We start from the raw sequence: 27273 nt of genomic DNA, 5'->3' as shown, positions 1-27273 counted from the left end.
GTCATCAAATGAGGTACAACAAAGCTGTACTGCCCGATATGTAAATACTGGGCTGGGCTGAAGTTCCATTCCTAGGGCTTGGCAGTGGGGTAGGCTCCCACATGTCCCTTAGCATAAATGCTTATTGTGAGAAACTGCCTTAAAAATCCAGCACATTCCTATCTGACATACCTGATATTCATTAGAGTAACTGATGGAAAGATTAACCTCACAACTTTTGCTGTCTAAAAGTTCAGTACCTAATCTAATTGCCTTGGCTCCCCATACAGCCGATGGAAATAGATGTCCACATCCAGAAGGCAATTCATCCCATCCCTTCCAGCATCCTCTCAGCATCAAATGTCCTCTGGGGGTACCAGTCTCTTTCACTAGCTATCAAGAGAGCCTAACTTGTGATGTCCATGACTAGTAAATGAAACACAACAGGTAAATTAAACAGCAAAAAAGACAACAGGCTTGAAAATGCTTCAATACAGTCTGTAACCCTCCATGCAGTTTGAGTGTCAGCACACGGCATGGCACCATTTTAGTTTGTAGCAGCCGACATGCTCTGAAGCAACGCCAGGCATGGCTGAGGGGACAGCACTAATCAGAGGCCATTCCCAGTCAGCCATCTGGATGCAAATACTCTACTGGGGAGAGGGAGGAGAAGAGAGATTAGCCATGTAGATGTGAGCCACAAGTGCCACCTAGCCCCAGGGCCACAGGACAGTGTCTGCCTTAGTTTATTTACTAGTATAAGTGAAGTCACTTTGGATTATATTCCCAAATTCTATATGCCTAAAGCCATGCAGAATGAATCTGTCCTCAATCACTCAGGAAAAAAAAAAGAATAATAAGAAGAAAGGAAATAAAACAAAAACTGGGATCCTGCTTGCTGGTCACTGTTCTCCCAATTAAAAGCCATCTGCATTCACTCTACATAATCTAATCAGACGCTACATCCCTTGATATTGATCTAAAAATTGAAAACAAAAAAGTTATTCTTGGAACCTATTCAAAATGTGCTACTCAGCTTTGACCCATCAGGGTCGCTGAACCCACTGCCCCAGTCAGCTCAGACCTTGAGCTGAAGACACCAGAAAGACAAGATACAGCCAGCACTTATACATGAACTCAGTGACAACTCAGCATTTGCACCAAACTGGTCTGGAGGGTAAATGAAGGACCTGCAGTCATCACTGCCTCTAAGTTCCACTCATTACACCTTTTCACTGGAATTAAACTACTTTGTCAATGGAACTCCAATTTACACTCTCTGTCTTTTGGTTCAAGGGATTTGTCCACTTTAAAGGTGGTTTATTATTTTTTTAATGGCACTTCAAATAACCTAGATGAAACTAGGTTAGATTCAAAAGAAATTTTTAGTTCTATTTTTTCATCTACTCATTTTTCTGGTAGTTTGTCAAGAGAGTTATATGTGTGCATATAAGTTATAAATTGAATTATGTACTGACATCAAATTAGCTACACTGGAAGCTAAAAGGCTTTTGATAATATTAAGAATAACAAAAAGGCAATATGAGAGTAAACATCACAGTGTGCTGTACCAGAATTGTATCTTTAGTGGAAGGAGAAATGCTAACAGGGTCAGCATCCAGATGCTCATTCATATTTCTTGACCTTTGTTAAGTCTCTCAATGAAAGCAACTTTATAAGAATTCCTATGATGTGAGCATTCCCCATTAATATCTGGATAGAGAATTCCTAACTGGATTCACAGGTGGCTGTTGTGGTTTTACCCCGGCTGAGAGCCGAGATCCACGCAGCTGCCTGCTCCTTAAAGGAAAAGAGCAGGGAAAAGGGAAGGGGGGGGGAGAAGTAAGGGAAGGGAAAAGGAAGGGGCAAATAACCCCAAAACCAAGAAACTAAGAGGCCCATGGGTTGGGACAAGGATAGTTTACTAAGATAACAGAAAGATACAATATAACGACAATGCTAACAGGACTTTAGAGCAAAAATATATGAAGCTGTTGATACACAATGCAGTTTCTCACCGAACCCACAACTCAGGCCGTGCCACCCAGAGCCGTCCCGGAACCCGACCGTCCCCCAAGAACCGCGCGTCCCGGAGCCACCCTCTGCCTTCTTCCCGTCAGCCCCCAGATATCCTGGGCAGGACATAATTGGCATGGAATACTCTTTTTGGCCAGTTTAGGTCACCTGTCCTGGCTTCGCCCCTCCTTTCTCATGAAGAGCTGAGAAAGTCCTTGACTGTCTGACAGCAATTAACAACATCAGGGTGTTATCAGCACTACTCCCATTTTAACTCCCAAACACAGCATTCCATCCGCTGCTACAAATGAAGTTAACTCCATCCTGACCAAAACCAGGACAGTGGCACATTACAAAAACATACTTCAGAGGATCAGGTTTTCAAACTCTGCCAACATGGTCAAAGACTCAAATAGTGGCTTGAACTCCACACATCTCACATCCCTGAATTACCAATTCCCTGAGCCATCTAATATGCATCGAAATTCTGTGTGGCTGGTTAAAAAAAAAAAAAAAAGTATTTGAATTCTCATTTCCTCTCAATTAGAATTAATCTACTTGAGTAAGTTAATAAGGTTTCATAAAATGGGATGGTTTGTGTAACTTCTAACACAATTAAATATTAATAAACTCCTGTGGGAGCAAGATCAATGGAGTACAAAATGTCTTCCTGAATTTTATCTTACAACATGTCATTTTAACCAGTCGTCTATTTCTCTATACCCTGTAAGAAGTTTTACATAGCAGTAGAAGAGCGATGGAACCACACAGAAAAATCTCAACATTTACAGAGTAAACAAATGTGTCATGCTCAATTTCAAGAATGGATTCCACCATAGCCTAAAATAATAACCATCACATTTGTGACATACATCCATAATCAACCTGAAATATTATTTATAGTCCTTCCAGATAGTGATTAACCTAAAATTCCTCTTCTCTGGCCCTATTTGCAACAAAACTGAAATCCTATAAACCCAAAAGGTAATCACCTATCTTAAATGACAATATTAAATTACCTCTATCCAGGTTCGTGTATAATTCTGTCTGACCTTTTGCAAAAGAACATTTCTAGGTGTCTGGTTTTTGCTGGTCTCTTGGGTCTAGTATGAGTTTTCTCTTCCCTTAATTACAGAAGAAGAATCATAAATCTGAACCTTCATTTCTAGCACTACAACATGAGGTTGAAAGTACATTCTTCTTGAGAATTAAAACCTTCTGGTTAAAAATTCCCCAAAATACTTCAGAGAAGTCTAAGTTCCCCAATTCCTCAACTCAGATATTTCATTCCCTGACCGGTTCTTTCACTGACATGCTTGCAGAAAGGTCAACTTTCTTTACATATCTCAAAATATTCATTAAAAGGAAGCACCATGGTAAAACTTACATTGACATTCTTTGCAACACTTGCCATCCACATACGTCAGGGCAGAGTTAAGCGGACAGTCGGAGAGCGGGCAAATCAAAGCCTCGCACTGCACGGTACCGTTCTGGAAGAATAAAAGGAGCTTAACTGGCAGCTATATTTAGCAAGAGTAGAGATGTTCTCAAACACAGGAACTTAAAAATCTATTTTTAAATGCCATGAACTCTCTAACAACGCCCAAAAAGACATTTTAACATGGTTCTTTTAATAGCTACAAGAACAGAAACTATACCTTTAGAATATGATGCGTACAATCTTTCAGACGTGCATGATGTGTTCTTTGAGATGATAATGATCAGAACTTTTTTTTAGACACAATTCTATTTGGAGGTAAAACATTCTGCTAATCAGCAGCAAATTGACAGATTTGTGTGAAATAACAACCTCATGGAATATTCTGCCTTCTGATTTTTACATAAGAGACAATACATTTCCAAAAAAGTAATAATACCATAGCTGCAAGAAAAATCTGAGACAAAAATATGTAATGCATTTAACACTAAATTCAAAGAATTTTAAATAGCTGCCAGCCAGATTTGATACCATGGACTAAGTCTTCCCATGAACCAGAAAACACTGAAAGCAAAATTATTATCCCTCCAGAAATATAAAGATCTAAATTAGACTAATATTAAGGAGAACCATTTGCCGAATTGTAGACAGCAGCAAATCAGTCTGAGGTGCAATACAGACAACAGCAGCCTTTTCACCAATTTCTAATGGCCTAATGATTAGGCGTTTAATGAGTTCAAATGGAATTAATGAGTTTTACGTGAATGGACAACATCAAAGTTGCCATGGTTTGGTACCTGAAAGGATATTTGCAATCTCTTCTGGAGTTGAGATACCTTTGGGAATCTTCCATCCACCTAACAAATCTTTTCATTTGTGATATATCAGAGCTTCCCTATGACCCTGACATTTTACTCTGTATTACTTACTGAGATATATCCGAAGGCAACCAAAGAGAATCAGACACAAGGGATCTATCAAATCATTTGCTAAGAAAAAGGCTGTGTTTATATTGGCAAAAAGCAGGGAATTAATTATCCTGACAAACCTCTTGCAACTCAGTGCATGGGAATAACACGACAGCCAAGTATTACTGCATATGGTGCCATGAAATGTAAGAGCTATACACGCTGGCACTGCTGGAACAATAGGAAAATGTACTTAGTGATACTATTCCTGAGATTCAGAAGAGTGATTTTAGCACTTTGTTATTACATTCTAGCATACACATGTACATTTTCTCAGTATTTGCCTCAATAAAATTGTAATGAGAAGAAGCACTAGTTCCTGAGTCTCCACTCAAAAGGTAGCCATACCATGCAAGTGCAGTTCTTACAACCATCTGTCCAGGATTCAAACTCTCTGTAGGTCGTGCCTTTCATTGTGCAGGTCCTTTCACAGTAGCACTGATCCAACTTGTTCATCCTCTGCTCAGCCTGGGACAACTGCATTTACAGTTTGCACAAAAAAAAGAGTTTTGAATTTGTAAGTGGTCTCCACATTAGTATAAACATGATTGAAATTGTCCCACTTTATCCTCAAGCATGCAGATTAGAGAATATATGCAATCAAAGATGATAAAACAATTATTTTCAAATACAATAATCATCAGACATTCAGGGATGGAAATTAAGAAGCAGGACACAATGCATTTCATTTTTCTCTAACATCAGCGGAACGAGTGAGTAGGTCAAGATGGGTATGGCTCCGGATTTATCATCTTTGCATGTGTGATCTGACTGAGAATGTTGCTCTACATAAAGTACTTGCTGATATTTCATTATGCACAAAAGACCTGAACCTCAGTAGAGAGTCAAAATTATAGGCAAAGCTCAAAACCAACATGTTAGAAATTATTTCTTTACTTCAACCAAGACATTTTTAACATTTGTTTTCCAAATCAGCCAGGTAACAGCATTCCTGCAGATATTTAAAGAACTGACATTTAAAACCAGAAGACTAGTCTATGTTCACCAGCACACATTAATGCTTTTTGTGTGATATTCTGGGAGGAAAAAAGGAAAAAAATGATGCTTAGGATTCTTAATTCCTTGTCTTGTACATATTTTGCCTGAATACACCTTTGGCAGCTCAGGTATAGAAAACTCAGGGAATAATAAGTCCTGCTGCGATAAGCACTATCAGCATAGTAACCTATTTCATTCTAAGTTTATTGACCCATAAATTTATAGAATCATAGAATGGTTTTGTTTGGAAAAGACCTTCAAGATCATCAAGAAAAAACATTTATACAGCCCTTCTAGGTCCAACACTAAACCCTATCAATAAGCACAACGTCTATTACATCTACAACATTGTCTTGTTAGCTTAATAGATAGAGCTTGAATACCTATGAACCCTTTCCTTGATGAGGGGTTTGGATTCTGCTTACTAAAACACTATTCAAACACAAGAAAGATCACTGAACTGGGAATTTGTACATATAGGCATGGATATAGAAATACAGACATATAAACATACCATGCAGGGGTGTTCCACACACATTCCCACATATGCACAAATAATTAAAAAGCCATAGATTCCTTGTTTCTGCCATGCAAAGACTCTTAGCAAAAATTACCTTAGCTGATGTTTTGGCTAAAATGTCTTGCAGTTCCATAATTTTCTGCACGAGTCCATGGAAGTCATTACAAGTTGGACATGCTAAAATAGCAAAATATGTATATTAATTTTTTTTAAAAACTCATATTCACAAGAGGTTCAATCATGCCAAAGTTGATGTCCAATCCAATGAAACTCAAGGTTTTAAGAAAGCTTATAGGACAGAAAGTAACTGCAAAACACACCTCTGAGTTTATGGTATAAGAATTAATAGACTTACTGCGATTAAGATCTGGGCATTGAGAAATAAATCCTTGAGGCATGACAAGTAATTGCACATCTTGCATTATGCCCTATGTGTAAGTGGAGACAAAAAAAAAAAGATGCTTTATTTTTACCTGTCAAAATTATGTTTTCCACTAGCTATGCAAAACATTAAAGCCCACACAGAAAAACTGTCTGATAAAAACAATACTTATGAATACACAGCTTCTTGCCTGGACCCAATGCTGTGAGAGAAGAATAAACAGAAAGTAAAATAGATAGATGTACAAATACAGACATACTGAATCATTTTTAAAGACATAAGATTAAATGTCAAGATGTAATTATGTGGCAAGAGTTTGGTTGTTTTGAATGCATTGTTATTTTTAGTTAGCCATTGCAGAAAAGCTTCAAAATGACCTTTAAAAGTAATTTGAAAAACAGTTGCACTTTCAGTTACTTTGAAACACTCTTTTAAAGAAAATGCAAATTTTTTTACTGAGCTATAACTGTCAAATAGAAGTGAAGATTAAGGAAACACATTCACGCAAACCCTTTATGATTTTGATGGGGATCTTTCCATAAAACATGAAGAATTCCAAGAGACTACATGTCTGTTACACAGCTGCAGAGTCACAAGAATTTCAGGAAAGTTTAGCATGAAATTCAACTATGCCACCTGGAAAGGGACAGTTTCACCCAGAACAGATCCCATGTTTGCAGGCAGAATTTATGTGCATCCTTAGTCATTAAGATATAATTAGCAGCCACTTTGATGCTCTCCAAAAGCAAAAGCCAAAGAGCAATTTCAGTGAGCCATCCTATCATATTCACTCCAGATTTCCCGTTCATGCATGACTCCCTCTCCACATCTCCAAAACCCCATCTTAGGGGGAAAAGCAAAATGATTGCAATGTGCTTCACAGCACACTTGCAAAGGGAACATTTCACAACACTGAGAACACAATGCAAGACAAATGCCAAACCCCACATTTCATCCCCATACACATGCTATTCAATACAGACATAGAATTTTGACTTCAAAGGAATGATTTGGGGTGACTTAGCAACTTAAGTGACTTATAGAGAAGCGTGTCACTGACGGGCAACTAGGAGGGTACTCAAGTACCATGCCTACATTTCTGACTTAACAAAGCCACAGCTCCCCTTATTAACTTCTCCTCCCTTCCTTCCTCAGTATAATCAAGTTCAAACTCATGTCAATACATGTTGCTGCATTTGCATGAAAAGGAGGTCCATGCAAGGTCCAACCCGTTCAAGTTTAAAACACTCTTTGCTGAACACACAGCCAAGCATTAAAATAATTTAGCTCTTAACCAACAGCGAAGGCCCTCCAACTCTTTGAGGAGCTTTATTCATCATGCATCAGCTTCGAGGTGAGCTGGATTTTGCCATTCACCAGGAATTCAGGTCCCTTCTCATTCTCCCACAAAAGGGAGCTGGGACATCTAGCCCGCCTGGGCTCCCAAATCAGGACCTCCTAGCAGTACATGAAAGTCTCTGCACAGGCTCCTGAAGAACGTTGTGGCTTGAATTAACACACCACTGGATGTTAGGTATCAAGAGAAGGTACATGGTACTAGAAATCAAAGAGTAAGCCCTCAACTTCAGACCTTAAAGTGAAATGGGTACAAATATATCCCAGTGTGAATATGCCTACAAGACACATTGGTTTAGTGCAGCAATATCAGGTCCAATATCAAATGCAGCCAAATAAAATATTTTGCAAACTTAAGTACCTTGAGCCCTCTGGGCAATACATTTAATCCACCTGAAGTAGCCTGACTTTCAGAAATAACTCAGCACCTGGACCTCTCAAAATCAAGTCAGTAGGAGTTGTCCCACAGCGAGTGTTTAAAACTATATGCTCTCCAAAACACGAAGAAGTGTTGAAAGTCCTCATCTGCTAAGCTGATGAATCTCCTGTACAACAGTGTCACATCTTCAGATGCAGTTTGACCATTGGTACTACATCATGCTGGAGAAATCAGTTAGCACAGCGTATTTTGTCTGTATTGATATTCTTTTAACAGCTATCCATTTCTGTTAAGCTGGTTTGTATTTGTAACTGAGGCAAAATTCCACATGTATTTTGTTTCATTTTATCTTTCTTGAAAAGAAACATACAAAAAAATGCAGTCCACTACTGGAATATTTCATTTTCTACACCTAATGAGCTTCTTTGTACTGACTACAATGTGGCAAAGAATAATATAATCAGTTCAAAAACTGAGAAGGTACAAAAATTAAAAGGAATATTTTAGAAGTATTAATTATAAGCACATAGAATAAATGAAGTCTATCTGGCATCAGTTTAAGCAATGCATTAGTATTTTCTGATTTTATTCTTGGAGTCAACTGTTTATTTAAGCCAGAAATATAATTTTGCAGCTTGCTTAGGAGACTTCCTCTTTGTTTTTTGGAGAAAAAGGAAACACACATCAAATTGAAAACTAAAAACAAAGTCATGCTTTAGTTCTCAAATCTGAGTGCCTCCCTGGAAGTCCATACACAGCTACAACCTGGAGCTTAAGTTTAGCAAACAGCATATTAGCAGCCAAAACCTGACTGTAGCACAAAAGCAGAGAACTTGCTGTGAAACCTATAGTCAAAGTGGTTTAGGTTGAAAGAAGGATTTAGCAGGCTGTATTGTAAAAAGCAATTGGGTCTGTGATCAACATCATCAACTATTTTGCCACTCAAGTAAAAGGATGCCTACAGGGAGCAAAATGGGGCTGCTGCGTGGAAGGCATCCACAGGGATGACATCATGCATTAAAGAAGCTCCAGAGAAGACTGAGGCCAAACTAAAGACAGCAGCTGTGACCAATGAGTGCTACCTAATGGACTCAGAGGAATCAAAATTTATGCTCCAGTTCAAGTTATTCATGTCTTGAATCTTGCTATACACCAAGTGTTTCCAATAGGACTGGGTCCAGGTGGCTTTTGAAAAACTCCACAGCAGTCTTGCTCTGACCAGTCTCACAGTAGACCTGCTTTCTGATGTTCAGGTGGAATTTCAGGTGTTTCAGGTTTTATTCACTGCTTCTTGACCTACCAGTGGGCACTGTTGAGAAGAGTGTAGATCTCTCATCTTCATTCCCTCCCATTCAGGTTTTTATGTACATCAATAAGACGCTCCCTGAGCCTTCTCTAGGCTGAACAATCCCAGATCTCTCACCTTCTCCTCATATGGAAGGTGCTCTAATCCCCTCATAATTTTTATTTAAGTTTATTCTTGTTCATTCAGGGAATGCATACCTTAAAATAACCATGTGCATTATTCCTCTGTCCCAGCCAAAAGGTTGTACCCAAAGGTAAGTCCATAAAGGGCTTCTCCACAACTCTTTCATAAATTCTGAAAAGGAAAAATATAGTCCCAGATTGTTAGAATTTAATTTACTCGGAGCTGGAATGTTCCAAATGTGACAACTCTTATAAAACCACACTTTTTACTTACTTATTGCAGTCCACGTGTAAAATCAAGTGAGAGGCACTGATTGCTAAGGAAAGCCTGTGCCATTTATCATCTGCCAAAATGTATGGGAATACTTCTGTGTGGGAGCGATGACTGCCTGTACGATAATGCAACCTGATTTCATTTCGATGACCACTGCTTTCCAGCTCCAGGTACCTGTACCATAAATGCATCATCATGTCATAAACCATTCTTATCAGCACAGCAACATTTTACATAACACAAGTTCTCATTGTCATGCAGGAACTATTTAAAAGAGGGGGGAAAGACAAGCAAGGAGATACAGAGATGAAAGTAGACACTTTCCCGATTTGCACTGCATCCTTCTTCATAACACATAGTAGCAGGTTCCAACTTTCATATAAGCATATGAGATTTCATGCCAAATACTTTTTTTTCCTCTACCACTTGTTTCTGATTGGAAATATAATTACCCCATTATGAATAATTGTATCATCTCTTGAAAGCACAGTAAGGATACTCTGAGGGCATGAATGCATAAAAGACAATGAAGTTTTGTGATAGAGACATCATTAGCCATTACCACCCAGGAAAGGAAGCAAGGACTGAGACTGAACGCTGCTGTTTGCTTTCAGATGTAAGGCTGAGAGAGTTGGAGTTGTTCAGCTTGGAGAAGAGAAGGCTCCGCAGAGACCTTATTGCAGCCTTTCCATACTTAAAGGGGGACATATATTTAGTAGGCCCTGTTGTGATAGGACAAGAAATAATGGTTTTAAACTGAAAGGAGGTAGGTTTAGTTTGGATTAGATGTAAAGGAAAAAAAATTATGATGAGGGTGGTGAAACACTGGAACAGGTTGCCCAGAGAGGTGGTAGATGTCCGTTCCCTGGAAACATTCAAGGGCTCTGAGCAACCTGACCTAGTGGAAAACATCCCTGCTCATTGCAGGGGTGGTTGGACTGGATGACCTTTAAAGGTCCCTTTCAGCCCAGATTATCCCATGATTCTATACTGTTTACATCTTTTCATAATGAAATTTCTCAAAAGAAATACAAAATCAGGAAATCAAACTCTTCAAAACCATTTAGATCTGTGCAGATATTTACTTTGTTCAATATGTCTATTGGGGGTGTGTTTATGTATACACATGTCTAGGTACATGTACACACGTGTATGTACATACATGGCAAAAAAACAGCATTGCAGCTGTAGCAAGATAAGTGCACCATACCCCAGATTTGTAGATTGCAAACACAAGTACTGCTGGTGAAACCCCTGCAGATCATTTTAAAAAGCACACAGTGACCAAACTGGGTACTTAGTCAGACCGGCCTGTTTCCTGCATACCAGACCTCTTCAGAGAACAAGAGTGACAAGCCGTCTCCTAAGTATTAAGTTTCTCTTTTCAAAGTCCCACCCTTAAAATAATGCTTTTAAAATAGGAAAGAAACACAGACATGGAGATTCTCCAATAATCATATGCAACCTACAGCTAAAGAGCAAGGAAAATATCATATAGGATGTGGTAAGATGCACAACTGTGAGAACAGACAATTCATTTTTGTCTCTTTTTGCAGCTACATCTGCAATCAGGCATGTCAGTGGCTTGCAATCTGAGTGCACACGTGTTTTAGGGTGATGTCGTTGAACAGGCTATCTATATGAAAGAACAGACAAGGCAATGATTGCAGTTTTCAAGAGCAAGGATGAGACCAAATCAAAAACATCTCGTACAATCATCCCTCAGAGGAGGTTGGGCTCACTGCACATTTCTCCTTCCTTCAGGGTGTTTCATGGTGGAATTTGGCTAGCAAGAGCACAAAGACAGCTATCCATCCTTTTGCAAAAAGCAAAGTGCAATTTCTTCTTCCTCCCCAGTATTAACAAAGCAGTTACCTAGGGTCAGCAATAAATTTTGTAATCTGGGATAATTTACCTCCTCATGGCCCAAAAATAATTTTTTGCATTGGCAAGAAAGTGTAAACTAATCGAAGGCCTGGCTGGAAAAAAAACCAGGCAACACTGGCAAGGCATCAGTCAACTTAATAACCTCCTTCATAACTCAAGCTTCAAGGATAAAAATAAGGTCACTTTCAACCTAACAAAGAAGGGGAACATTATGGGACTGGACTCCTCCAGGAACTTTTAAGTGGCTCCACCCAGTTGCAGATACAATCTGGAGAAAGAAAGGGATGGATATGTTGAAACATTATCTCCTGGCAGAACCAAAAGCTAGCTCCTACGCTCTTCAAAGTGGATGGCAGGACTGATGCTTGCACACAGACATGCGGGCAGGCATGGAACAACATACAGCAGCAGACAGAGTCAGTACAGAAGGTATAAAATGAACATTCATGTTGCCACTTATGCAGGTGAGATAATGAAATCTCTGAGATCAAAACATGGATTTCCAAAGAAAAGGAAGAGTTTTCTGTAAAAATTTCAGGAATTTAGAACTGCTGAGAGTGGATGCTGGTATTCGATGATGCTGCAATAAGCAAGGAAATCTTCCTACACAAAAAGTCTGCATGCTTGGGAGGTTTTTTTAACTGTGATTAACGCACTGTTTTGAGATCCACATGCAATCTCTTTTATCCTTCCATTTGGTAAACTAACAAATACATCTACCTTTGAAAGGCTTGGTGATTGTTAGAGAAAACATGCATCAAAATGAAAAAGAAAATAATAGACATTAAAAGAATTATTAGGGGAATAATTTTTGGCTTACTAATAATCTGTAGAGACAGTGGGAAAACACAATTAGAAAAGCAAGTGGAATGACAGGCAGAACAATATTCCCTTCAGCTTAGACTAACACCATGACACTGAAACACAGGGAAGCGTTGTATTTTACAAAATACAGTGCTCAGTATTCCACTTTTCTATATTTGCTTAACTGCCTGGACTTAAATGGCTCTGGCTCAGTCTCGTGAGCTTCAGAAGATGGGACAAGACTAAGTGCTGAAGAACAAACACATATGGCCTCAATGGGGCTTCTCGTGCTGTCTGTAAGACGGTTACAAAGCACACACTTGGGTATGTACTTTCCAAAGGTTTGAAAGAGTCATTGAGAGAGAAAGCTAAGTATTAATAAATTCACCTGGATTCTAAAAACTCCAAACATCTCTGTATGATCAAGATTACTGGTCTTCTGAGAGAGAAAAGAGTCATCTTGTCTCCTAAAGGATCTACTCCCAAAGGAAACAATAGCTTCATCGTACTAGTCTTCTCCTGACCAAGAAGCTTGTTACTGAAAAGGTTCAGGGGAACCTCATCAGCTGAATCACTGGTTTCTTGTCCACACCAGTCCAAGCCACCCATCACAGGGAAAGCATCAACCAAAGAATTCCAATTACTAGCATCACTACTACTTCTTCCAACAGCTCCAAGGCACTCTTCTATGCTGCAAAAGGCAAATGGCTCTTGGAGTAAAAAATAAACCACAATGAGAAACACAGTACAACAGCAGAACCTTTTTCCTTTTTACTAATGTCCATGATCTCTGTGGTTGTTTAATCAATACCAGCCTACTTGATTTTAACCCCCCAAAAACCACATATGCTTCGGGTCAAGTGGATTTAATTTAACAGGGAGATGACACGCGCTTAGGTTTACTGAGGTTGACATATGGAGAAGAAAATGCCAACTAGAAAAAAAAGATGGTTACACCTCCGCAGAACACTGTGCATGCACAATCATTGCAAAGGCAACAGCCAAGGCCATCATAAGATCAGCCGCTCGGCTTGGAAACCAGCCAGACAGACAGCAATCCCTTATGTACTAATGCTGAGCCTATTTTCATGAGAGGAAGAAATTTGTCTTGAATACCCCAGAGGAATTTGAGACCGAAAACAGCGATGTTTTTTCTGCTGCCCAGCACTGATCCATCGTAACTGCTAGGTAAGAGTTGAGAGTCAGCAGATCCTCTCAGCTGTGGAGCTGCCACCACCTGTCCCGGTGAAGGGCACGTGGTCTGCACGAGCCTGGGTAGGACCTGCTCTTCAGGCTGCGACAGACCAGCACAGGGGAGACTGTGGAAGTAGAAATCAGGATGTACAGCAAAAAAAGTGGAGCTTTAGGAGGTGAAACACCAGGTGATCCTGGTGCACACAGTAGCAGTTTTTGAGAAGAGGGAGGTATGGCCCTTCTAGCTAACAACCAAGTCTTTGATGGTTCACTCACTCATTTGGCATTCCTGCTCGCACAACAAACACACACTGTAGCTGCCCACTCTTACTCCAGGCAACCAATAAAAAATCTACTTCAATTTACAGCATGTAGACAAATACTTTAGAAGCTAAAGGCAAGAGATGATGTCGGGTGGGGGTTTCTTTAAACTTTTACTACTCACATTTATAAGTATAATGTTAAAAGAGTTCTTCATGGCTCTTTGATCTATACTAAGAAGAAAAGGAAAACCAGTAAAATTAAAGAGGAGTATGTACTTAAGGAAAAAAAAATCTTATCTCCATTACTTATAAATGTATTTATGTGAAGATTTTTGATACAAAAGTTCTGGGTTTTTTGTTAGATGTAACTACATAAAACATTAAATAAAAAAAAAAAAAAGAGAGATTCTGCTCAGAAGACCCAATTCATTGCAAACTATGGCTACAATAGCAGTAAGCAACTCCGCTGGGTGTATATTATGAAGACGTAAAAGCAATTCACCCTGCACAGCCACCACATTCAACAATGCATTATTTGCTATTTTCCACGGTACAATGACTGGGCAGTCAGGAGTATGAGTCTTATTTTTCTGTTTCAAAGTAACACTTAAAGCGTTCTGAAACATTAACTACGAGTTGTCATTCCTTGGTGCCTCCCCTAGAACAATACGGCATTAAAATATCCCCAGATGGATTCTAAATGCCAAGTGGCAACTGCACTATAGCTGTACAAATCCAGTCCTCACCTCTCATTGCGACACTGCTTGGCCTTACTGACTTTGCCCTTTTCCCTGACTATCTAGAGCTCTGTTTAGGCAAGAGCTGGCTGACAGTTTTGCCAGGGAGTGGTAAGTAAAGAAAACATGGTCTTTACGTTGGTAGCACTTAGTGTAAGTGCTCAGTGGGCAGAGAAGCCACCAATTTGGTTTCTGTCCCTTTCTTTTGCCTAATACAGTTTTAAAGCCAGACAAAAATGCTCCAACATAGGATATTTTTTGTTTAACAATGCCAATCCTTTCATTAAAGCCAAATCTTTTGACAGAAACATTCTCGCCACAAGGTTCGCAGGGTCCAGGATGAAATCCTTGTTAAAATGAGTGACAGAGGGAGAAAATCTAAGACTGGGTGAAAGACTTTCTCAAATACTCTTTAACACCACAGTTATTACCAATTTGAAAGCAGAGATCCCAAGTGAAGAGAGGTCTACGTCAGAAGAGGGTATTTCCCTGTATTCAAACAGAGTCCGCTGACAGGACACTAAAATCCAGCCTCTCAGGTTGACCTGAGGAGACTCTCCCACTACATAGAATTCATCAATCAAAAAATCTCAAATCCTATGTCTATACAAATAAATAAAGCCAGCAAGCCCTATTCTCTGGTCCTGAAGACAAATATTAGTGCTTCTTCATAATTCATAGAATCACAGAATGACTAGGTTGGAAAAGACCTTCAAGATCATTGAGTCCAACCGTTTCTGTCCTCTACTAAACCATATCTCTAAGTACCTCACGATTCGCACCCAAATGGGTGCTGTATCCCACTTTTTCCCTGAAATGGGTGGGGTTTTCCACACTGCATGTTGGGAACAGTCCCTGGCCAATGCTACCCTGCAAACCATGCCCTGGGACCATCTTCAAGGGTGCTAATTGCCAGAGACAAAAGCATGCCAAGGAAGATAACAAGTATGCAGAATGGACAACAGCTGGACAGTGCTCCAACCTGGGCCTGGGCACTGCTAGCAGAGCCCTGGCCAGAAACAGCCAACAAAGCTTTTTGCTGCATTGACTGTGGCAGAAAAAAAGAAAAGCAAATGATACTTCTCAGGACACGTCTCAGATGGAAAACAACCAAGTTCAAGTCGCTGCTCCAACCCAGGCAAAGCAAAGAGCTACTCATCTTTCTGGCAATTATATCTCTTCTTCTGTTTATTTTCTTCTACAACAGAAAAGGGTCAACCATTTCTCTTTGTTCCAGCACAACAGCTGCTGTGGAGGACAGCTGGGGAGGAGGAAGCTGCATTCCTGATGTCTACAGGAGATGGAGCCCCATGCTGGGACATGCAGCGAGGAACACCCTCCACGTTGGTGTTTTCACAGGAGAGAATCTTGCATTCCCCACTTGCAGAGTCTGCATAGCTTCTGCTGAGTTCAGCGCTATAATCCAAGACTCTGGTCATCACAGCAGCAAGGTATCCTGGACATTCCTTTAATGTCACTGCTCATGACAAGGCGAGGCTCTCAGCCAGCCTTCCTGCAGCACGTCCAGGATCTCAGCAGGAGCTAGAAGCAAGAGCTGAGGTCCCCCTGAGCTCCTCAGAGCACTCCAAGAGGAATTATTCTCCCAAAAAGTGCTGGCTTGGTCTTGCAAAAGTTCAAACCTATCATTACAGTACATTGTCTATGTTGTTCCTGTTCAAGCTGTGAATCTGAAATCAAATGCCCAAACCAGGAGAACAAAACCCTTTTGAAACATAATTCTTGTCTTGAGCAATTGTTCTCATGCCTCCCATCTCTCTTGCTAACCCTGTTTACCAACATATTTATTCCCATTTTGTTCTCACTGTCAAACAGGGCCACTAATATTAATCTTGTCTATCTGAAGCTTCCTTGTCTACTAAAAGTCAAGGAGTGAAGAAGCTTTCTCAGATCAAAAACAATCGGCATAAACCATCCCTCTTACTCCCTTTTTTGAAAAGTTTCTCCATGGAGAGAAAAGTGACTGCAAATACAAAAAACAACTTTCCAATATATATATACACATTAGTACAAGCAAGAGCCAGTTTCATCATAACTCTTCCCATTTCCTACCCTGACAGAATACAGATTTCTTTGTTATTTATTCGTTAATAGAAATCCTTTCAAACAACAGGAGAAAAATAATGACATCTGTCAAAACTCACACTTCAACTATTTCAGCGGTGGTTTTCAGTGGCCCAGGGAGGGAAAAATCTTTTCTCTCTCATTCAAGTAGGTCTGTCACTTGTCTCAACTCAAACTACAGGATCCGGGCTCATGTGAGAATTTTGTAGTAACTTCTTGACCAAAAAAACCCAGATTAGTTGGTGCTGCAACGATTTACATCATCAGATAGGCTGACTACACTTGATTTAATGAAAGTTATGAAAAGGTGGTTTTAAGGTGGGTACATTACAAGAATTTACACCCTATTGGCATTTTTTTCTTTTTTTCTTTTTTTTCTTGGTCACGAAGCATAAACTAAACTGAAGCAAAAAAACCCAGGAAACAGTGACAAGGCATCAATCGATTTAATAACATACCTTATAACTAGCACTTAAAGAAACAGGTCATTCCCAGCGTTATGAAGACATTAAATTAAAGTCTAACACAAAACTGCTGCTTTGCAAATACTCCCCCCCAATCTTAAACCCAGGGATAGAAGTTAATCTCCCAAACCAACAGAAACAAGGAACCTTTCTCTTCTGGGATAGACCCCAGCCAAACTGTCAGTGGCTACACAGAGAACCCTTTGTCCCACAGAATCTTCTCACACACTAGAAAAGCAATGAATGAATGCAAGAAAATACCTTTTATTTTTTTTCCCCTTTTTTTTCTCTTGGACATCTTTCATGAAACATGCAAGCTGCATCAATAGAAAAGAAGGCTGATGCCAGAGGAGTTTACAATTGCTAAAGGAAGTCAATTCAAAAGCAATTGATTTATATGAATAAATTTAAGAGGCCTCATAATTATTGACAGAATAGTATGAAACTAAGATTTACTGCCCCAAAAAGAAATATAAAATAAAATATGGAAGGTTACAACCCTTCACTTTTCTGGCAAATAGCACAATGTGGGTTAAAAAGCAGGAATACTCTACAACTTCTTTAGGCACAGGGATTGGCCACGTACAGCTTTAATGCTTGAAAATTAATCTCACATTATTCTTACATAGCATCTACTCTGCTCTAAGTTGCTGATGGGGAGGGGGAGAACACCACTCAGACTAAAAAACCCGCCTAACCCTCCAGTATTGGCTTAATCGGTAAATATTGGAAGTTTTTCTCAGCATAATGCATTCGCCGTGGATTCTGCAGTGTCAGAGGAGACTTCACCCTGCAGTCCAGAAATACAGACACTCATACATCAAGGTCAGGGAACAGACAGTTACACCTCTATTTTAACACAATGGTCAAATGACAGAACAAAATTCACACATCTGGAGTTCACCTCTGGCAACTTAGCTCCTCGCACGCTAGATCTGTAAGGAAGACATTGTTGCAGATAATTTCCTCCTGGACACTCAGAGAGGTCGGAAACTGCTGTACAGTACAGCCCATTTGACAGCAGATAATCACAAAGCACCAACAGCTGTGAAAGCAAATGCTAAGTAAGGCAGAAACGGGGCGAATTAGTAGCGATACACAGTTAAGCGCAAGGAATGCCAGTCCATAATACTCTATTGATTTCAGTGCTCCGTTTCAGGGTACAAAATGCATTAAGTGGAGGAAAGAATGGTTAAACTACAACCAGCGATTTCATCCTTTAAGGGCCCCTAATATAAACTATCTCAAGAGATATGAACACAACATTAGCTGCATAAAGCCATTTGGCCATGAAAGGAGGAAAAAGCTTTATTACATCACCCCACTGTTGCAAATAAAATGAAAATATATGATGGAACAGCAAGACCTAACGTATATTACAACCCTGTCGCAGATCACAACCATCTCTCTGCTGATTCTTCCATCAAGAAGAAGGTGAGACAGATTCAGAAGTGAAATGAGGAGGATAATACAGGTTAAACTGAAGGCTGAGAGCAAGCACACACAAGTGCTTGCCCTCGGACTTAAGGCATCACATCCTTCACAGAATTATTTACCTTCCTATTGTAAAGTACAATGCAGTTTAGCCAGGGCACTTTATGTGGTCAAGGTGACACTCTCCATTTAACAAAACATTTGTAACTTCTATTTTTCAGATATATACCTAAATCTGCCCAGAAAGATGCATTCAGCTGCCTGAAACCTGTAGGAATGATTGCTGATGTGCAAAAAAAGAACAAAAATACCCCCCATAAAACTAGACAACACAGGCTGAATTGGTAATCTCTGAATCATATAAACTATTTTAAGTATTTAGTTTTAAAGAAAATTACAAAGTTAAAAAAGTAGTGCAATCTAGGAAATGTCTTTGATTATTGTAAATTAGCATATTTGCACCGAAGTCGCTAGACCAATGCAAAGAGAGGGTAAGTTTTTACTCTGACTTTTTTTCAATAATGCATAAAATATTCCCAAGGCATTGAATAAATGAATATCATTTTTCCCCCTTTTTAAACAGTTCGACTTTCTTGTACCCTAGAACCATTAGATGTTATGAAACCTCTGCAAAATAAACCATATTAAAAGTTGCTTGATTATATCCTTCAGTTACTGCCACCTCCAGCCTTCCTCACCACCTTCCCACACTCCTTGCTGCAGAAGAGTAAGAGCTAGTGCTGACTTCTGTAAATTAAGCATATAGCCGGGTGTTATTCTATCCCACAAGGCAGCGGTTCAATACTAGTGTGACTTTTTTGACACCAGAGGAGCTACACAAGGCTAAAGCTGGTGCAAAGAAGCGAGGCAGGTCTGGCGTTGATGCCTCTCCTATCAACTATGACAACTGCTGTGACAGAGAGTTCACAAGAAGTTGTTTAAGAATTAAAAGGGCTGTTACAAACAAGCCCCCGGTCAGATGTGACCAAGGTCAGAGATGGAAATCCAGCACTGAAGAAGCAGTTATTTAATGTAACCCATCCAAGTGCTTCCTTTTAACTTTGACATTCTCTTGTCTACATGTAAGCCCTAAGAGACACTACAGGTGACTCAAAGATGCTAGCTTAATCCCACACCCAATGCAGTCCTTGTTTTAGCACAATTAAATTGAACAAACACTACTATGGCACACAGACATCTTTCTGTACATCCTAGCACAGAATAGACCAAAATTTGTTTAGTAAAAGCTTAAGGACACATCTAATTTAACTGCCACAAGTTCTTTCTGACCACACTTTTTACACCTGATGAATATAAAGAGGATTTTACCTGACTGTGAGGGGATCAGATTAAGGCTAACGTTTTTAAAACAAACTCTTCAAGTTTCTTTTTAAATAGATTAGCTAATCTCCCAAAGAAATCAATGAAATATGCACACGTAGACTTTTCTTTAGCTACTTCATCCAAAGCTGACCTGATAAGTGACTCTATTTGCCTAAATAATTTTCCTCTCTTGTTTTATCCAAAGGCTACAAGGAGACACCAGAACCATAAAGCATACATCCCTATATAAAATATTGCAAATGCTAGCCATCACTTAAAAGGACATTGTAAGATTAAGAGGTTATAGGGGCTAAAGTGGTGGTAGTTTTTTCAGCCAGACATGAACTGGGTTTTATGTTCATTTTTCATACCTCTAATATTTTAACATTAAAATAAGGGTACTAAAAGTTTCCACGGTTAAGAGAAAAAGGGCCTCCAAAACACTCAGCAATGCCACTAAGTTATGCATCCACAGTAAAACTACCTACATACATAATGCAGACCTGATTTCAGCCAGAAACCTTGACAAGTGCTTTCCATCACAGTGAAGAAAGTTGATTCCATTATGCAGATTAACAGAAGGTGGTGAAAATGTAACAATAAATCCCACAAATATCTAAGGTCTGAGAGAAGCTTCTTGGAAAAGTACAAATGTTATCAATGTAGTTAAAAATCTAATTACATGTCCCTACAAATATACCAGCGTAAAACAACAGCATTTTCAGAGTCCAGTTTGTCCCACTTTTCCAGCCATATTTTATATGGCTGTAGACAGCCGACATGGATGAACCAGACTCAAATGAGATAAGCAGCAGGGTGTTTGTATGGCCACACGACCTGGACACCAGCACTGCTCTAACCTTTCCTTTGCTACGGCTGGATAACTTCAATGCATTCTTGTTTGCCTACGACCAGTGGCAGGTCTTTGTGCCCAGCTTTACTCCAATAATTCATTAATTTTCCCAAACAATACCTCAAACTCTTCTGTAAACCTTCAGTGGAAGGCACATTATTTTTTGTACTATTATTGTACTTTTATCACTATTTACGTTCACTGAGTGGCAGTGCTTTCTCCCAGCTGACCACCCTCCAAGTTAATGTTTGTCAAGTTTTACTCAGTCATACACTCCACCTGTTTTTGATCTATGGCACATGTCTTTCTTTGTGCTATTCCTGAGGCCAGGAAAAGTTTTCTAGCAAACATTGCCTCCTTTCAGAAAGGTTATGGTTATTCCCTAGTCTGAGACTTTCACATTGGCGACCACTTCTGCAGCTATTTTGGCACATGAAGGCTTCATCTCCAATTTTGAAACTTCAAACATATAGTTGCCTTAGCTCTAACAGCAGCCCCAACAATCCGTGTTCTTCCTACAAATGCAGAAGCAAGCTTTGTCAGGACACAGCTGGCTCTGCAGACCTGCTCTCTCTTTTGAGACAGACCAAACTTTTCCATATGGGATGATTTGCACATACAGTTCTACAGTCTTGAGTTCAAAACTCAATAATCACAGTTGCCCAGTTCTGTCCCTTGCAAACTGCTGCACATGAGAACAGTTAACAGAGAAGCCCCTTGGCTCCTTTGTGATATAACATCTGTAAACAGCATGCAGGAGGCATTCAACCACCCGCTTGTAAGATTTAAAGATGGTTTTAGAAACTTGGCATAATGATCCCTTTTCTTCTTTTGTTTGTTTTGTGGGTTTTGTTTGGTTTGGTTTGTGGGTTTTTTAAATAGGTGAATTGCAGAAGACAGGACCTCTGGTAAACAGAATAAAAGTAAAATTTGAGCATCTTCAAGCACAAAATAATTGCCACCATGCCCGCTGATGAAAACTTGTAGACTCATATTACAGAAACATTTTGCTTTGCTTGAGCATCTGTCTTTACCTTTTTTTTTTCTATTTTGTAGAGACACCATCAAAAAAAGAATTATGGGATTGTACACAAGAAAATAAAAAGAACGATGAACCTAAGGCAGAGATCACCTGTTGCTTGTGCTAATAACTGCTTAGAAAGTACACGTTTTAAAACTCCTTTTTATTCTGTCACAGAATCATAGGGTGGTTATCTTTAATAGCTATTACTCAGACAGATATATAAAGAATATTTTATTTCTCTAGCAGTCATTATCCTATCAAAGGGATAATCCCTAAACGCTCCATGTCATTTACTTTAGTGTTTTAAGGCTGAGAACATTTTGGGTAAAGGGCTCTGCCATTCATGGGAGGAGTAAGTCCATAACTGGAGGATTATTATTTTTGGTTTTTTGAGGGTTTTTTTACTGTTTGTAGCAGTGGTGGATGTACAGGGCCAGGCTTTGTGAATCAGTGTAGCTATATTGATGTGACAGTTTTATATCAGTTAGAGCATCTGGTCCTTATGGTTATGAATGGCAAGAGAGAACTGGCTTTTCATGCCCTTGGTGGCAAGAGACATTTAAAGAGTAACAGCTGTTCCACTTTCCCTGGGCTGATCTGAACTTGTGAATTTTTATGGATAGGCACAAAATGCCTACCCATACACTACAAATACACACAAATTACCTGCTACACATCAATTTTGCCCTAATTTATGTTCAATTTTTGACTGCATAAATACATCTACTTTTGTTAACTAGCACACAGGTAGCAGTACTTACCTGTGATCTAAATGATGAATAGAGAGAATAACCCCTGAATTCAAATGGGCTTGTTTTAAAGTCACCAGGATCGTGAATTCATATTTATTTCTTAACTTCTGAAAAAAGATTTCAGCTGTTTCTGGAGATGCTTTGACGCTTCTTGAAGTATCTAAAAAAAAACCAACAGAAAAAACACTCAGTATAAAATTTTGTTTTACTTAACATCTTCAATTCAAAGACCTTACAGAATAACAGGCTACTTCTGAGAAGCACAGGCAGGCAAAAGTATTTTAAACATCAACTTTTATGTGCAGTGGGACCTATTTCAATGAAAGAGAGTATGTTTTCTAGGTCATCCATTATATTCTGGGTTGGGGGTTCTTGTTGCTTTTAAGGTAGGGTCATAATTCTTTTACTTTATGGATGGCCAGATGGTACCTTTAATATCTCATCCAAATTATGGACTTAGTAGCAGCAAAGCACAGAGTGACAACACTGGACATGAGCTGGGAAGTGCGACCTGAGCAACTTTTGAGTTACTTCTACAAAAATGTCATGCTTAATAGATAGGTACAGTTCAACTTTAAAACAAACCAACCAACCCAAAACACCCCTCCAAAAAAACCCCACAGAGAAACCAAAGAGCAGCATCTCTTAGGGACAGTTTTGTCAGCTTTAAATTATACTAATAAATTAGCTTAAAAACTCTCCATCTTTCAAACTATATTGCCACTAATTAATCGCTGTATACTGCAGTTGTGCAGTATGTTGCTGCTGCTTCTCACACATTTGTTGGAGTAATTGCACACACACAATAAAGAATTTGCTTTTAAAAACCCACACACGACCAAGACTGAAGCGATGTTTCTGCTGAATTTGCGTGGAACATGCATAGAAAATAAAAAGGGCAAATCTTGAGCCCTCTAGAGAGATCATTTACAAAAATAAGATGTCAAGTGCTGGAAAAACAATTCCCAAGGTTTTCCATAATACATTACACTAGAAAAAAAATTAATATATACTTTTAATGTACAAAATCAATTCATTAGTGTGTGTAATCAACTGTGTAAGAATTAAATCAATTCACAAGCTTCTTGTCATTGCAATTTGACCATCCTGCTCTAACTCACGGACACTAATTCAGGACAGCAGAGAGCTAACTGCAATAGAAACTTGATTTTATTTTGGCAGGGCTGGAGCTGAGCTCTGGAGTAAGCCTACACCGTTGGTCTTAAAAACAGGTTTAGACTTTGAGCTGCGCCTATGAAGACACTACTCTGTACTAACACCGAACAGCTTGCTTTGGCTTATGGACCAATAATAGTTTTTAATACGTGTTTAAGAAGTACAACAACCTGTACAACCTTCAAGTCCTGACCACAGTTTCACACCAGGCTGAATTTGATTCATTTTTTACAAAGGGGAATCCAAAAAAAGAAAGAGGGGGTGGGGTGGATGGGGAGGAGGGAGAAAGAAAGAAAGATAGATCATATAAAGCTTTTTTTGGTGAAAGTTCACATCTTTTCTACTGTGACTTGTATAACTCCCTCACCGTAGCAGACTTCCATGGTGTTTTAATGGAATTGTTAATAAATCATAAGGCAACTCAAATACAATTACATCAAAGCGTTCATTTTTAGCCAAGGGACACTAACAGAGTGGAATGACATAGGTTTGCATGCTGGAGGATAGTTTAACTGCATTAACAATTTCTAGCAATATAAACAATCTACTCCCAAGAGACAGAGCAGAGCAAAGACACACAAGGAACATATTCTCTAATCACCATCACAGGATCTTCACACACTGCAACTCTCAGCAGCAGTTTCCCCACTAAGATACAGGAGAACACAGTAAAATATGGCTGTGTAACTCACTTAGAAGCCCATAGAGTCCAATTCCTAGGTGCAAAGCACATCCTCCAACCCTTTTTGCCATGGGGGGCTGCCCAGCTTAGAAAGCCCAGCCAACATCCTCTTCTACTGCAGGTTCATCATCATTAGAACATCTACAGAGTCTGCTTTTGGGCCCACAAACCCATTACATGTTTACAATCACATTTTGATTAACGACAGAAGAATCAAACCATGTTCGCGTGCCTGTGTGTGTAGTCAAAAGAGTGTCTGCCCTGAGGGGCAGAGCTCCCCTGCCTGAAGGGCTTGCAGCCTCAGAAGCCTCAGTCAGGAGGAGCAGTGCATCTGAAATTAAATGAAAGCAAGCAAAACCCAGAGCAAGCTGCAAGCAGTGGGACGTGGGATGTCATCTTGCTTACATTTTCATAATTGCTCCAACTTTGTAACAACACTCTTGCCACTCCAACAACCTCTTATACCTCTAGTAAACTTTCTAGCTAGAGACACCTCACTTCAACTTCAGTAGACGATGAGACTATAGAAACCAAGCCTAGAGAGCATACCTTATGAACACCAAGTGCTTTTTCAGCCACATTAATTCAGGCTGATTTGTCCTCAGCTGAAACACTGCAAGATTTGGTAGGAAAAAAAGGAAGGGTATAGAAAAAGGGCTGTGAAGATGATTGCAATGTGACAATTTCTCCCTGCCATTTATACACAGCTGATAAAGCACCCACGCACGTGAACACGATAGTGAAGAAGTTGCATGGCTCCTTCATACAACAGCTGCTGTGTCTGGTCACTTCAGTCTCACTTTGATTTAGAGAGTGAGCACACAAGAATCTATAGAGGCATTAAGGTACTGAATAGATACTATCAATTTCCATGGATGTATATTGGGAGTTGGACACACAGTATTTATGGTTTAATACAGCAGCAGGAAAAGATAGGAGGTGTATATATATATATATATCTATATTCACATTTGAGATAGATAGAGAGATATGTATCTTGACAAAGGACATAGGAAAAGGATTGGAGGGAAAAAAAAGTCAAGCAAGACGAAGAGGAAGTCATGTTAGAATTGTGGGAAACAGTAGAATTGCAGAAACATTCCATGACTGTTCTTGTTCTGCTCCACTGTCCCCAATGGATTTCCTCCAGGTTTCCCTTAAGACAGTGAGATGGTAGGAAGAAGGAAGATGAGAAATGTAGAACAACTATTCTCACCTCGAATACTGCATCCAGTTTTGGGCCCCTCACTACAAGAAAGACATTGAGGCCCTAAAGCATGTTCAGAGAAGGGCAACAAAGCTGGTGAAGGGTCTGGAATACAAGTCTTATGAGGAGCACCTGAGAGAACTGGGACTGTTTAGTCTGGAGAAGAGAAGGCTCATGGGAGGCCTTATCACTCTCTGCAGCTACCTGAAAGGAGGTTGTGGTGAGCTGGCGGTCAGACTCTTCTCGCAGGTAACTAGTGATAGGACAAGAGGCAGTGGCTGCAAGTTGCACCAGGGGAGGTTCAGGTTAGAAATTCAGATAAATTTCTGCGCAGAAAGAGTAGTTAGGCATTAGAATGGGTTGTCCAGGGAGGTGATGGAGTCACCGTCGCTCAAGGTGTTCAAGGAAAGGTTAGATGAGGTACTTAGGGACATGGTTTAGTAAGTAATATAAGTGGTAAGGGGATGGTTGCACTAGATGATCTGAGAGGTCTTTTCGAACTTTAATGATTCTATGAACTACCTTTTCCCAAAGATTCCGGATTATCCCTGCACAGCTCCGGACCCTGAAAGACTAGGGTGCCTCTCTGTCCCAGTTACCCTCTGGTTTATCCCTTCATATCATTCCTAGTTTTAACTACTACCACACCTTACCAGTGGAAATCAAAAATGCTCTGTGCTAGAGATGGAAAATATTCCACAGAGGCTGTGCTTACCCAACAAAAATGAAATCCACAACTTTTCAATTAGAATGAAATATTAGTTTCCACCAAATTCCTATGATATTCTCATTAGTAACTGATGAAAGAAAGCATATGCATAAGACCCCTACCATTACACAGGGCCAGTTCCAATCCACATAAATAATTATCTCCCCCTCCTACATGCACTTTTATCCTAATTGGAGCTATGGGGATGCAAACACTGTGCTACAGACAGCCTGTTCTTTAGCAAGGAAACAAACCCTCGCCATCACTGGAGCTCTCCAGGGTCCTCCCAGTCCTCTTTGCCATGCTGAGAGAGGAGGGGAAAACACAGAGCTGCTTCTATGCTGCAAGAGAGAAATCTTTTTTTTTTAAGTCTACTCATGTCTAATCATTACCCGATCACTAGGCTGGATGAGAGTTTTCCATCCTTTTACCTATAAAACCGTATCTGGGTACCCTATAATCATTCATCATGGCCTTACACTACCTGATTGTATACAGACGAATGTATCCAGACCCAATTAGAGCATGCTGAAAGCCTACATATTCTCATCATGTTAACTGCTAGAGGATTAAATTGCCAAAACACATGGCCACTCACTTTTGGTAGTGCAAACAGGTCAGTTCATAGCTGCTGAACCAAAGAGCTACACAGCCTTTTGAATTATTACTACTCTGATGAGGCACAGCACCTTTTGCTCAGGGCAGGCCGCAGCTGGGTTTCTTAAAGAAAGACCACTTGAAGGTACTTGATCCATTAGATCCATTCTTTTTACACTAACACAACAGGGCAAATCCCTCATTCCAATTGCCTCTGAACACCAGCGGTAGGTGCTTGATAGATCACCAGCTGTGTTCGATAAATACCGGTTCAGGCTTGTTCATGACATTTGGCTCCTAGTAATCATTTTAAGACCCAAGGAAAATACTTTACTGGAACTGGACT

General features: G+C 39.7%; 1 protein-coding gene across 1 annotated transcript in view; it reads right to left on the bottom strand.

The window, feature by feature from the left end:
• Positions 1-27273, bottom strand: part of NELL2 (neural EGFL like 2) — a gene marked incomplete at both ends in the record, with an annotated part of 153865 nt that overhangs the window by 107979 nt on the left and 18613 nt on the right. The window contains 7 exons of the mRNA XM_084262534.1: positions 3383-3485; positions 4750-4878; positions 6015-6097; positions 6276-6348; positions 9541-9637; positions 9740-9913; positions 22566-22716. Coding sequence (XP_084118660.1) covers positions 3383-3485; positions 4750-4878; positions 6015-6097; positions 6276-6348; positions 9541-9637; positions 9740-9913; positions 22566-22716 — 810 coding nt within the window. The remainder of the gene's footprint in view (positions 1-3382; positions 3486-4749; positions 4879-6014; positions 6098-6275; positions 6349-9540; positions 9638-9739; positions 9914-22565; positions 22717-27273) is intronic.

This window comes from Gallinula chloropus (genome assembly GCF_964237585.1).
Source record: "Gallinula chloropus genome assembly, chromosome: 1".
In the NCBI taxonomy this organism is placed as follows: Eukaryota; Metazoa; Chordata; class Aves; order Gruiformes; family Rallidae; genus Gallinula; species Gallinula chloropus.
This window is presented reverse-complemented; position numbering and strand designations above follow the sequence as displayed.